Source organism: Schistocerca piceifrons, chromosome 1, assembly GCF_021461385.2.
Source record: "Schistocerca piceifrons isolate TAMUIC-IGC-003096 chromosome 1, iqSchPice1.1, whole genome shotgun sequence".
In the NCBI taxonomy this organism is placed as follows: domain Eukaryota; kingdom Metazoa; phylum Arthropoda; class Insecta; order Orthoptera; family Acrididae; genus Schistocerca; species Schistocerca piceifrons.
The window spans coordinates 464,943,189-464,957,028 of record NC_060138.1 but is presented as its reverse complement, the minus strand read 5'-3'; the positions used below and the strand labels follow the sequence as shown (position 1 = coordinate 464,957,028).

The window sequence follows — 13,840 nt, the reverse complement described above, 5'->3', positions numbered from 1 at the left end:
AGGTTCGGGTCCTCCCTCGGGCATGGGTGTGTGTGTTGTTCTTACCGTAAGTTAGTTTAAGTTAGATTAAGTAGTGAGGATACGTAGGGAACTATGACCTCAGCAGTTGGGTTCCACAGGATTTTATCACAAATTTCCAACACGAAGGGTGCTTCTTTAGCAGGCAATTTCAGGGAGAGTTGGAATTCCAAAATCACACAACGGCGATACAAATGGCTGTTACAAAAAAAGAGGTGCCAAAGCAATAAAATCTGAGCTATAGAGCAATGGAACAGAGCTAGAGAGCTATTTGGTCGGATGAGTCATGTTGCACACTGTTCCCAAATTCTGAGCGAGTTTATGTTCCAAGAGTGAAAATTGTCGGGATGTCTGTGATTATTTGGGCAGCCATATCGTGGTATTCCATGGGTACCATGGTTGTCAGCATTTTGGCTGATCCGGTCAATCTCAGGGTACAATGTTAGTTCGCCAATAGCGATGCTGTGTTCCAAGAAAACTTCAGAATTGGTTCTGTAGGCACAAGGATGGATGAATTTTTGCGTCTTCCCTAACCACCACAGTCACAAGATGTCAATATCACTGAGCCTTTGTGGTCTATTTTAGAGCAAAGGGCGCGTGACCGCTATTCACCTCCATCATTGTTACTTAAAATTGCCACTATTTTGCAGAAAGAATGGCATAAGATTTTATTGAAAACCATACAGGACCTGTATTTATCAATTTCTGGACGAATGGATTTTGATGTCAACGGTTCTGCTACACGGTATTAGACGCGGTAATGGATGTACCACAATTATCAGTGCACGGCATGATACGTTTCCATGTCCTCCTACTCGTCTGCATTAGCAGCTAAGTCCTTTTTAATGTGAAGTAACACAGTGCTCCTTTTACTTCCAGGTTCTGCAGCACACATTCTGGTTGACTTGTAGGGTGACCCCATCGCCGATACAGTAATTCCAGTACTTATTTCCTTTCAGATTGATGGACCACACAGAGTGGCGGACATGTAATACATGTGTCAAGCGAAAACCTTTCTTTTATCACATGAAAAAATGAAATGTGTGGCTAGGGTCGTCCGTCGGGCAGACCAGTCGTCTGGTGCAAGTCTTTCTAGTTGACGCCACTTTGTAGACTTGCGTGTCGATGGGTATGAGATGATGATGATGATTGAGACAACACAACACCCAGTTCCTCAGGGGGGAAAATCTCCAACCCAACTGGGGATGGAACCCGGGGCCCTAACTATGGCAGTCCGCCACAATGACCACTCAGCTATCGGGGCGGTCATCTACCTACCACATGATCGAACTCTTATGATTTGGAGCTCCTTACAGAACCATCAAGAGATCTATCCATCACTTGTCTCATATTTTCGTTGTTATGCCTCCCTTCATGAATCCAAACTTGTCACTAAGCGTTACTCCAAAGTGATCTCTGGTACCTGTGAATGTTCTTCACCAAGCAGGCAGAGACAATCAATCAGTTATGCAAGGCACAGACTTTATTCTCCTCCCAGGGCAGTCACGTGGCAGTTGTGTGGCCAATCACCTTGCAATTCATGTGATGAGCACTGTTGCCATATGAATGATCAGAACGAGATGTTGAAATCATAAATATGTTATTATGACACTTTGTTACACACTTTTAGTTCAGGTGTGTCAACGGCCTTGCCGCAGTGGATACACCGGTTCCCGCCAGATCAACGAAGTTAAGCGCTGTCGGGCGTGGCCGGCACTTGGATGGGTGACCATCCGGATTGGATTGTTTGGGGGAGCAGACCAGACAGCGAGGTCATCGGTCTCGTCGGATTAGGGAGGGACGGGGAAGGAAGTCGGCCGTGCCCTTTTAAAGGAACCATCCCGGCATTTGCCTGGAGCGATTTAGGGAAATCATGGAAAACCTAAATCAGGATGGTTGGACGCGGGATTGAACCGTCGTCCTCCCGAATTGACCATCCAGGTCGCCATGAGCTGTTGCCATTTTTCGGGGTGCACTCAGCCTCGTGATGCCAACTGAGGAGCTACTCGACCGAATAGTGGCGGCTCCCGTCAAAGAAAACCATCATAACGACTGGGAGAGCGGTGTGCTGACCACATGCCCCTCCTATCTTCATCCTCAGCTGAGGATTACACGGCGGTCGGCTGGTCCCGATGGGCCACTTTTGGCCTGAAGACGGAGTGCTTTTAGTTCAGGTGTAAAGGGACTTTATATCTAAGGCATAGGCTTCTGTGTACAAGTGGCGATCGTCATAATGTCAAACTGTCAGTATAAGCCCCTCTAGGCCCACTTCTTTCCTTTCCCTTTACAGGTGTTACTTTCGATGGGTGAGATTCTGCATTTGGTTCCTGGAAGACGTGCTTTCTGTTATACAGGAAGCAGGGACGTCCATCTCCCCGCAGCTGTCGATGGTGATAACGGGTGCCATCCAGTTCGTGGCGACCGGATTCTCTTCGGTGCTGGTGGAGAACGCGGGTCGTCGCCCGCTGATGATCAGCTCCGGGCTGCTGATGACGTTCTCGCACTTGACGCTGGCGGTGCACCAGGGCTGGCCGTGGCTACAGCTAGCGGCCGGATGGCTGCCGCTCGTGGCCATCAACCTCTTCCTCATCGGCTTCGCCGTGGGGCTGGGCCCGCTGTCGTGGCTGCTGATCGCCGAGCTGCTGCCGCCCGGAGACAAGCGCTGGGCCGTCGGCGCCGCCACCTCCGTCAGCTGGCTCGCCTGCGCCCTCATGACCGGCTTCTTCGACGAGTTCGTCCGCCTCTTCGGCACGTCGGCCGCCTACTGGGTGCTGGGCTGCATCTGCGCCGCCTACACAGTCTTCGTCACGGCGCTTCTCCCGGAGACGCGCGGCCTCACGGGCCACCAGATACAGTGCCACCTCTCGAGGCAGGGCGGCACCTCCTGCTGCATAAGTTCCGGCAGCTGCGACAACGTGCAGGAGACCGACCAAACGTCAGGACATGTCTAGCAGCGAGTGGCTCTCTCTCCCAGCAAGACTGAAAAGAGACTGTGCTGTTGTCCTCATTAGAACTGTTTGGAAAGGAAAAGAACACTTCTGCCGCAGTTGATACAGTAGTCAATGAATCATCAAACACACACACACACTCTCTCTCTGTCTATACGCACACACACACACACACACACACACACACACACACACACACACACACACACACACCCATCAGTCACTTGCGAGGTAAAATAATAGACTGAAATTGTTGTTGACTTTCCCCTTCACAAAGGCTACCGGCAACTTACTATGGTACTATCTATTTTGGATCGACAATCTTTTCACTCGTTTGACGCTGTTTACCACGACTTCTTTTTCTCTGCTTATCTCTTCATCGGAAACCAGTACTTGCACTCAACACCCTGAATTATTTGTTGAGTGTATTCCGATCTCCTCCCCTACTCCCCTCTGCAGCTCCATCTATTTCTTGATGTATTGATACATGTCCTATCATCCTGTCGCTTTTTCTTGTATGTGTTCTCTATGTGTTCCTTTCTTCTTTGATTCTGCGAACCATGTTCTTACGTTATCAGTCTAACTAATGTCCGCCCCCGGTAGCTGAGTGGTAACTGAGTGGAAGGATGAACAATCGGACTTTAACGGATGTCACGTGACATCCGCAACGACCAAACTCAACGATAAAAAAAAAGTGGGCAGCTCGACAGGCTGTCAATCCTAAGGGCCCGGTTTCGATTCCCGGCTGGGTCGGAGATTTTCTCCGCTCAGGAACTGGGTGTTGTGTTGCCCTAATCATCATCATCTCACCCCCATCGACGCACAAGTCGCCGAAGTGGCGTCAAATCGAAAGATTTGCACCAGGCGAGCGGTCTACCCAACGGGAGGCCCTCGTCACACGACATTATTATATTTAGTCCAACTAATTTACAACATCCTTTATAGCACCACATCTCAAGTACTTTGAAGCTCTTCTTTTGCGTTTCTTCCACAACCCATCATTCACTTCGATTCAATGCTGTGCCTCAAACATGCGCTCTTAGAGATTTCTTCATCAAATTGAGGTCGATGTTTGGTACGAATGTCCTCTTTTTCTGTCCTAATCTTATTTCGATGTCCTCTTTGCTTTTTCCGCCGTGTGCTGTTTAACTTCTAACGTAGCAGAATTCCTTCACTTCATCTATTTCGTGGTCACAAATTCCGAAGTGAAGTTTATCGCTTATCTCATTTCTGCTACTCCTCATTACTTCCGTCTTCTTTCTGTTTGCCCTCAACCCATATTCTGTACTCACTATACTGATTATTCCACTCAACAGGTCTTGTATTCTTCTTCACCTCCAGTGAGGATAGCCCTGTCATCAATGAATCTCATAACTGGTACCCTTTCACTCTCAGTCCCACTCGTGAACGTAACTCCTACTTCCGTTATTGTGTTTACGGTGTGTAGATTGAACAGTAGTGCCGGAAGATTGCATTCCCTTCCTTACTTCCTTTTTAATCTAACTGTTCCCTCCTGATTTTTGTACATAGTCTTTTCAGCCATGGTTCTATACAGCTTGTACCTATTTTCCTTAGGACTATCAAGATCTTGCACTATTTGACATTGTAGAATGAAATTACAGAAAAAATCCTCTAGACAACCGTCAGCGCCCACCAATGTTTCAGTGTGATGATACAATCTTGTGGAGAAGAACATTTTAGTCGGAGTTGGTGCGTTAATCATTGAAATCATCAAATTCCCTCTCTCTCTCTCTCTCTCTCTCTCTCTCTCCCTTTCTCCCTTGCCCCTCCCTCCCTCCCTAAAGCACACACACACAAACAAAACAAAGAAACAAACACTTCTGAGAACTCATTTTCCCTTTCTTTGCTATTGTGCGCATCAAAAAGATTGTTAAAAGCTAACTAAAATATATTGGTAATAATTATTGCTCATTATTTAAGTGAGATGATATAGTGAAACGACTGGAAAGAAGGTGCAGAGTGTTATTGCCCTCCTACAGACTCAGCCTTCTACAATCTGTTTGATTGTGCATACATCAATCCGATCACTCAGGTCATTAATTCTAATTCTGAAGCACCATTTGTGTTCTCCGTCGTGAAACAAATCCTGTGCTTGTAATACATGTATAGCTGGACGCGAATTAGTTTGTATAATTTGTTAAGAAGGATAGACAGGATTTCATACAAATTGATGATTATTATTCTATTGTCATCTCCTAATTTTTCTTCTGATCTAACCCTCCATGTATTGTTGCAAGGCTTTCTCAAACACTGATCTTAATCCCACGCTTTGGTAGCAGGGATGCGAGTCTATACGAGTGAGGATAGTTTTTGTTCTCCTTTGTTGTGCGGTGAACAAATTTGAAAGCATTTGGAGCCAACTGCTTTAGGCAGTTAAAATTGTCCCATCGAGAGTCTTAATAGATGCGTTTAGGTGCGTATCATTCTAGTGAATATAAGCACTTTCAAGTTACATTACCGAAATTCAGTCCTATTGTTTTAATTTTGTTAATAATTTCCAGAATCCCTGAAAATCAAAAACCAAAATTAATTACAAATACTGTAGTCAATTACGCAGAACTAGTCTGCGCCGTATATCTGGGTAACGGTATCTGCTTAAAAAGTAGACGTACTCTTGCATTTGCTTTATTATAACTGAAGATGCCACATAAACTGTATAAAGCAGGTACAACACCAACCCCTTGCCACAATTCAGTTTTGTGAAGATGTAAAGGATTATTATCGATATCCTTCGCAAAGAGTATAGATTGTGTTATGAAAAATCAGATCACATCGAATTGACAAGGAATAGGGGCCCGTCAGAAGATGACTTTGTAATAGCAGTCCTCACTGTAATTGTTGTTCGCGTCAGTGATTCATTGAAGTATGTCTTAAAAATTGTTGATTAACCGATGGTAATTAACGAGCACTTTATATCCGGTAAAGATACAAGAGCTCCGCTCATAGTACCTGGAATATTCGTTTCGTTGGCTTTCTTTAGTCATCAATACATTGAACGTATAGGGAAGACAGCTACTCAGGATGTAGAGTCATATATGCAGGCGGGCAGTGCATTCTTCTCCGTCGTTCAGTTTATCGGTTCTCATTTTTTTAAATTGAAATTTATGAGTCAACCTGCTTTCAAAGGCATAAGGGAGCGGTACGATATCGTGCAGATGTAAAGAAATTGCTTCTGTCTAATCCGTGATTAAGTCACCTACGAAATAAATTCTACAACCATTTAGAAAGGTGATAAGTTTTATTGCACTAACGAATATTGTTAAAATATGTTGTTGTGTTTTTGTTCCATGCGAATAAACGCTAATATTTGATGGCTTATTCAGTCTGGCTGTATGTTGCATAGTGTTCCCAGTGCCAACACTGCAGGCGAAAGCAACGAGTTTACATTAAAGAAACTAAGATTTACTTTTGCATACTTAATTTAAGCATACAGAATATTAAGAAAACAGTGAAAGCAACATCTAAGTTGGAATACCGAAGGATAAGTAACCGATTGTTCAGCCTTGCCAGGTTCAACGTCACAACAGCGAGACCCATTTAAAATGTGAGATACGAAATAATATTCCAGATGAGAACGTACAGATCTTCAGATGTGGCATGTCGTGGATGTCACACATTTTATTGTTGTGAATCAAGCCGACAGTCACTGCAGTGACTGATTCTGAGAAGCTACAATAAAAATCTTAAGAAGAAAGCTTCCTAAATATTTCCCTAAAAATTAGTGCAGTTAATGCCTTTAAACTTCAGTACTACATTCTAAACATAAACCGAAAGAAAGAATCTCCAATGAATCTCTAGTGCCTACAAAATCCCAATACTTCTTCAAAAACAGAGACAGCGACTGAAACTAGTGAATTCATATAATACGCTTCGGTTTGATTACCTGAAAACGTTCGCTCCTGATGCCAACGGCTTGCCGCAGTGGTAACACCTGTTCTCCTCAGATCACCGAAGTTAAGCGCTGTTGGGTCTGGCTGGCACTTGGATGGGTCACCATCCGTGTCTGCCGAGTGCTGTTGGCAAACGGGGTGCACTCAGCCCTTGTGAGGTCAACTGAGGAGCTACTTGACTGAAAAGTAGCGGGGCCGGTCACGAGAACTGACAACGGCCGGGAGAGCTGTGTACTGACCTCATGTCCCTTCGCAACCGCATCCGGTGACGCCTAAGGGCTGAGGATGAGGCGGCGGCCGGTCGGTACCGTCGACTTTTCAAGGCCTGTTCGGACGGTGTTGGTTTTGTTTCTGCCATGTAGATACCTCTTCAGAAAATGTTCCGGGGCTCCGGAATGCTACGTCATGAAGTATTACATTGTTTTCTTTATGTAGAATTGATGACATTTAAATGGTTATAGCAGCTGGAAATACTTTCTGTAACACAAAGTTTTATCTTATCTGATATTAAGGTTGTCAGGAAATCGTATGCCTTTTACTTTATTTCACTCGCAGATTGGCCAAATTTCTCTTCGCTCGCCTGCGAGAAGTCTGTCTCTTTGTATAGGGATTTGCTGAAGTGCTTTACTGGTGTGTTCCTGCTACAGCGCTGCCCTGGAGACAAGCAATGCTGGTACTGATTCTGCGTCTACATCTACCCTCTGCAAACCACTGTGAAGTGCATGGTAGAGGACACGTCCCACTGAACCAATTATTAGAGTTTTCTTCCGTTCCAGTCACGTATGGACGGCGGGAAGAATGATTCTTTAAATGCCTCCGTGTGTTTTCTAATTAATCTAATATTGTCCTCGCGATTCCTTCGGATGTGATACGTAGGGTTTGCGGTATCATCATTTAGAGCCGGTTCCTGAAACTCTGTAAGTGGGCTTTATCAGGACCATTTACGTCTATCCCCATGAGTTTGCCAGTTCACATTCCTACTCATCTCTGTAACGCTGTCCCACAGGCCAAAGAAACATGTGACCATTTGTGCTACCCTTCTATGTATTCGTTAAATACCCACTGCTAGTTTTACCTTCTATGAGTCCCACACACATGACCAATTTTCAAGGATGGGTCACACGAGTTATTTCTAAGCAATCTCCTTTGTAGACTGATTGCATTTCCCCTGTATTCTACCACAAAAACAATATACCTGTTTTACTCAGGACTGATCCATCATTCCATTTCATATCCCATACAGCGTAACACTGAGGCTTTTCTATAAGTTGACTGATCTTATAGGATACTACCATTTTTCGTTTTGTGAAGCGCACTTCTTCTTCTGCTTGTAACTTCTGCTTTTTGCTAGCTTGGAAGTAACTTTATATGCTCTGACAAAGAAAAACTATAATCGTATCAAAAACATTACCTTTTTACCTATTGTAAGGAAATTCATAATTTGCTCTGTTAATGCACAAGTTCGTGTTTCATCAAGTAGGAAAATGGAACAAAATGCGATAGATGATAGCTTAATTTTTTTTTAATCAGATGAAGAAATTCAGCATAAAACGTTTGTTACATTGATATTACATACAAACTATTTACAAGGAAGTGTAATTTCAGTGGGATAAATGTAGTAAAAAAATCAATGAACAATAGATTTCTTAAAAATACACATCCGACAGAATATCATACACAGTACATGTTCACCTATCAATCACAAAAGTGGTTCCTGAGCATATCTCATATGTGTGCCTTTCTAGCTTTAATTAACACACAGACACTATTGTGCAAAACTTTGAAGTGTAGGAATATCAGTTTTAGGTCTCGTGCACAAATAAAACAATTTATGTGTTCGTTATTGTAATAGTATGAAAAACTAGACACGTGAAGTGCTTGTCAGTTTATTACATTAAAAGTATAAAATAATTAAAGAACTAAATTACGAAATTCTTTCACCAAATCCCACCGTTCCCCTGGTTTCATTTGGTTGTTTTATGTGATGACAAGTATTTGACGAATATAGGAGTGCTAAGTTTACTTGTTGTGTATATCTCACTTATTTCTGTAAAAAAGGGGAATTTGACTGGAGTGTTGAAAACTACACGAAACCTTTTAAATCAATAATGGGAAAATGTTCTCGTTTTTCATATATTGGTAAATACATCAGTTTGTAGGCATGGAAGAGGTTCTGAAGATTCTACAACATCTGACGCAGACTATGTACTACGGCATTTTCGAAGTGGTACATGTGGACGTGTTTTCTTCACACAGTGAATACATAAATTTTGGAGTCTGAAACATATTTTTCATGTTAATCAAACGTTTTCGTGAATTCATTAGTTATGTTTCTCCATGCAGAGAAAATACAGATCGATCTTTTAAATTCTGCCCACCCTTAGTCACGATGCTACAGTTCAGAAAATGCTACAATAGCAAAAGCTCACTCGAAATAATTATCAGTGTGATGACTGTGTTTGCAGTGTAGACTCTTATCCGTCGTTATCAGATGTCGTACAATTATTTCATTAAAATTTATGAAAGCTTGACGGGCCGTCACATGGGGATATGTATCTCCGACAACTAATAGTCCTAATGCTTTTCTTTCAATCTTTTGTCAAATTTCTCTTAATAGTGGCAACCAGTTTCGTTCAAATTTCGACCATCTTTAGATCTGTGAAAACAAATAAAAGGTATGCTGAGTTTTATCTTTCATAACTAATTTGAAAACATATACGATAAATGGTTCAAATGGTTCAAATGGCTCTGAGCGCTGTGCGACTTAACTTCTGAGGTCATCAGTCGCCTAGAACTTAGAACTAATTAAACATAACTAACCTAAGGACATCACACACATCCATGCCCGAGGCAGGATTCGAACCTGCGACCGTAGCGGTCGCTCGGTTCCAGACCGTAGCGCCTAGAACCGCACGGCCACTCCGGCCGGCTATACGATAAATATAAAAATGTATAACAGACAACCTATCAGCTAATGTGCTGTGTTCACTTCCCGTAAGTAACTAACTTACACACGTCATAAAGTCAAGAATACAAAGGAGTAGAGGCTAACATGTTAGGAGGTGACGCTCTGTCTATGTCGTATATCACAATGATGAAGTCACTGCGTTAAAACTAAATCGTTGCAAAGATAAAATAAAGTATTGGACAGTGTGGAAAATCAGAATGGAAAATAATCTTGCAGTCTACATCTAGAAGACATTTTCATTAGACTTGGATACTGATGTACTTCTTTTGCGTTTATCCGCCTCAGTTTTATTATTATTATTATTGTTTATGAAGATGCGTACAGCACATCGAATTAGTAGGTTCGTCTGCGATTACAGCTGGTATCGTATAGACGTATATGTACGTCGTATGTGTGTTTCATATTAGCTACTTTATGTCAGACTTAGCGTGACGTTTGAAATTTTAACGAAATTGTTAATCACTGTTTAGGAAAATGAGACACTAGATTGCAATGAAGATGTTAGTCTACTGATGTTTTCCTTACCACTGCCAATACAAATCAATCTCATCCGTCTTTTGCGTCTCGTGCGAAACTCCTGGAGACGTTGTGACAGATGGATTATCGGCTTAGGAGATTTCTGCACGAGGCATCAGGTTCTGACAAGGCATGCGCTGTGTTTCAGAAAACGTCACTTCGCTGTCAAATTTCAGCTCTTAGAATGTGTATTGGCTTAACTGGTTAAATATTGCTTCTGGAATATATCGCCAATGTAATTACACTCCTGGAAATGGAAAAAAGAACACATTGACACCGGTGTGGCAGACCCACCATACTTGCTCCGGACACTGCGAGAGGGCTGTACAAGCAATGATCACACGCACGGCACAGCGGACACACCAGGAACCGCGGTGTTGGCCGTCGAATGGCGCTAGCTGCGCAGCATTTGTGCACCGCCGCCGTCAGTGTCAGCCAGTTTGCCGTGGCATACGGAGCTCCATCGCAGTCTTTAACACTGGTAGCATGCCGCGACAGCGTGGACGTGAACCGTATGTGCAGTTGACGGACTTTGAGCGAGGGCGTATAGTGGGCATGCAGGAGGCCGGGTGGACGTACCGCCGAATTGCTCAATACGTGGGGCGTGAGGTCTCCACAGTATATCGATGTTGTCGCCAGTGGTCGGCGGAAGGTGCACGTGCCCGTCGACCTGGGACCGGACCGCAGCGACGCACGGATGCACGCCAAGACCGTAGGATCCTACGCAGTGCCGTAGGGGACCGCACCGCCACTTCCCAGCAAATTAGGGACACTGTTGCTCCTGGGGTATCGGCGAGGACCATTCGCAACCGTCTCCATGAAGCTGGGCTACGGTCCCGCACACCGTTAGGCCGTCTTCCGCTCACGCCCCAACATCGTGCAGCCTGCCTCCAGTGGTGTCGCGACAGGCGTGAATGGAGGGACGAATGGAGACGTGTCGTCTTCAGCGATGAGAGTCGCTTCTGCCTTGGTGCCAATGATGGTCGTATGCGTGTTTGGCGCCGTGCAGGTGAGCGCCACAATCAGGACTGCATACGACCGAGGCACACAGGGCCAACACCCGGCATCATGGTGTGGGGAGCGATCTCCTACACTGGCCGTACACCACTGGTGATCGTCGAGAGGACACTGAATAGTGCACGGTACATCCAAACCGTAATCGAACCCATCGTTCTACCATTCCTAGACCGGCAAGGGAACTTGCTGTTCCAACAGGACAATGCACGTCCGCATGTATCCCGTGCCACGCAACGTGCTCTAGAAGGTGTAAGTCAACTACCCTGGCCAGCAAGATCTCCGGATCTGTCCCCCATTGAGCATGTTTGGGACTGGATGAAGCGTCGTCTCACGCGGTCTGCACGTCCAGCACGAACGCTGGTCCAACTGAGGCGCCAGGTGGAAATGGCATGTAAGCCGTTCCACAGGACTACATCCAGCATCTCTACGATCGTCTCCATGGGAGAATAGCAGCCTGCATTGCTGCGAAAGGTGGATATACACTGTACTAGTGCCGACATTGTGCATGCTCTGTTGCCTGTGTCTATGTGCCTGTGGTTCTGTCAGTGTGATCATGTGATGTATCTGACCCCAGGAATGTGTCAATAAAGTTTCCCCTTCCTGGGACAATGAATTCACGGTGTTCTTATTTCAATTTCCAGGAGTGTATTATTTTTTCTAAACGGCATCAATAAGTTACCTTATATTGAATGTTTGAATAGGTGGTCTAGTAAAAGTTGATGAAACTCTTATTAAAACACCTACTAAGATTAAAACACAGTTATTTTAGAAGAGATGTTAATTCCATGTTAGTCATGCATTAGACACGCAAATGAGATAGTACTGTCCATAAGACGCTCCAGTACCCGTGTGAAGCGTGTGAATGGCGATCCCAACGTTGGTGATATCTGTCAGGTGCGATCCATGTAACAACAGTAGACAAAATGTGTGATAGGATTTATGTCCCTTCATTGACAAAGATGTCATTATAGACCGATCACTAGCTCATAACTGGACAAGAATTGAGAAGGAAATCGATCATGATCATATTTAATAAACAATTGTGACGCAAAATTAGAGGAAACCTGAACTACGAAGATCAGACTGGAATTCGAACCAAGCACCTCTCAAATAAGAATATTTCAGTTGATTTAATAATGAATTCTTAAGTTAAGCAGTACTGGAGTAGTGCTCTCTATGTAATTCCATTCCTAATGATGCTTTCGAGAGGGAGTATTAAGAAAGTGCTCTCTATGTAATGCCATTCCTAATGGTGCGCTTGAGAGGGAGTATTTGCTCCCAACTGTCTTGACATTCGGGTTAATATTTTCACATCCATATGATGTTTGACAGCGTCGATGAAATACAAATGATTGAAGCCTGTCTTTGAATTACGAGTGGCATTATATACTGCAAAATGAAATGTGGAGTAAACCAAAGCATATGAACAAAAGTCTGAACTTAGCTTCTTTCTACTTAGTACGTAGATAATTACGTTTTCAGGTCAATTTTAAATAAAACTTAGAACAAATTGATGCAGATAATGTGACATCGAAATTATGAATTAATAATGGAGAAAAACCTCCAACTGTTTAAACTAATCAATAAAATTCGTATGATAATGGTAAAGGAGACATATTGTGAGAATATTTCAATCTGAAATAAATTTACATATTTCTCACAATTTCATTAGTGAGATAATCTCATGATATCGGGGTGAAATTGCTAGAAGAAAAGTCAAAAAGGAGACTTCTATTTTTCCTGCAGGACGCTACTCTGTAAAACATTTAATTAGGCCGTAATATAAAACAGCTAAATGAAAAAGTATAATAATTATAATAATTAGCTTTATTTCCAATTCAGGACCTACAGACTAATTTATATGGAAACATTGCTTGTATTTGAGGTACTGAAAGATTTTGACTACAATTAATTAAGGAGTAACGTTTGTTTCAACTGATTACATTTTTTAATGGAATGTCATTTTAACTCATATTGGTGCTTTTCTACCTTCAGCTGATGTATTAAGGTTGCACTGTAAACTGTACGGTCTTAGATACTACATAACTCTGAAACACTCTGCATTCAAAATTTGCCCAATAATCATGGCAGTTAGGCAGATACAGTTATTACTCCGTTATTCTCACTACACTACAACAGTCACTTGAGCTTACTGGTAGGTTACCCATTTTTGCTTACGTTGAAATATGATACGAAATACAAACTGCCAAGAGCAAGAACAATACTTCTATAAAGAGGAGAATGTTTGTAAACATGGACCGAAAATTTATGTTGTGACGAAGCTTTTCTGGAAGTAGGCATACTTGTCTGCAGCGTAGCGTTGTATGGAAATAACATGTGGAAGATAAACTGTTCAGACAAGAATAAAAATAAGCTTTTGAAATGTAATGTTACAGGAGAATGCTGAAAAACTGATTACTTGTTCGAGTAACTAAGGAAAGGTTGGTTTTGCTATGGTTTTC

At 43.1% G+C, this 13,840-nt stretch overlaps 1 protein-coding gene across 1 annotated transcript in view; it reads left to right on the top strand.

Moving 5' to 3' along the window:
* Nucleotides 1-3,751, top strand: part of LOC124739015 (facilitated trehalose transporter Tret1-like) — a 44,733-nt gene extending 40,982 nt beyond the window's left edge. The window contains exon 4 of the mRNA XM_047248608.1: nt 2,373-3,751. Within this exon, the coding sequence (XP_047104564.1) occupies nt 2,373-2,969 (597 nt within the window). The 3' untranslated portion in view covers nt 2,970-3,751. The remainder of the gene's footprint in view (nt 1-2,372) is intronic.
* The last annotated feature ends 10,089 nt before the right edge of the window (nt 3,752-13,840 follow it).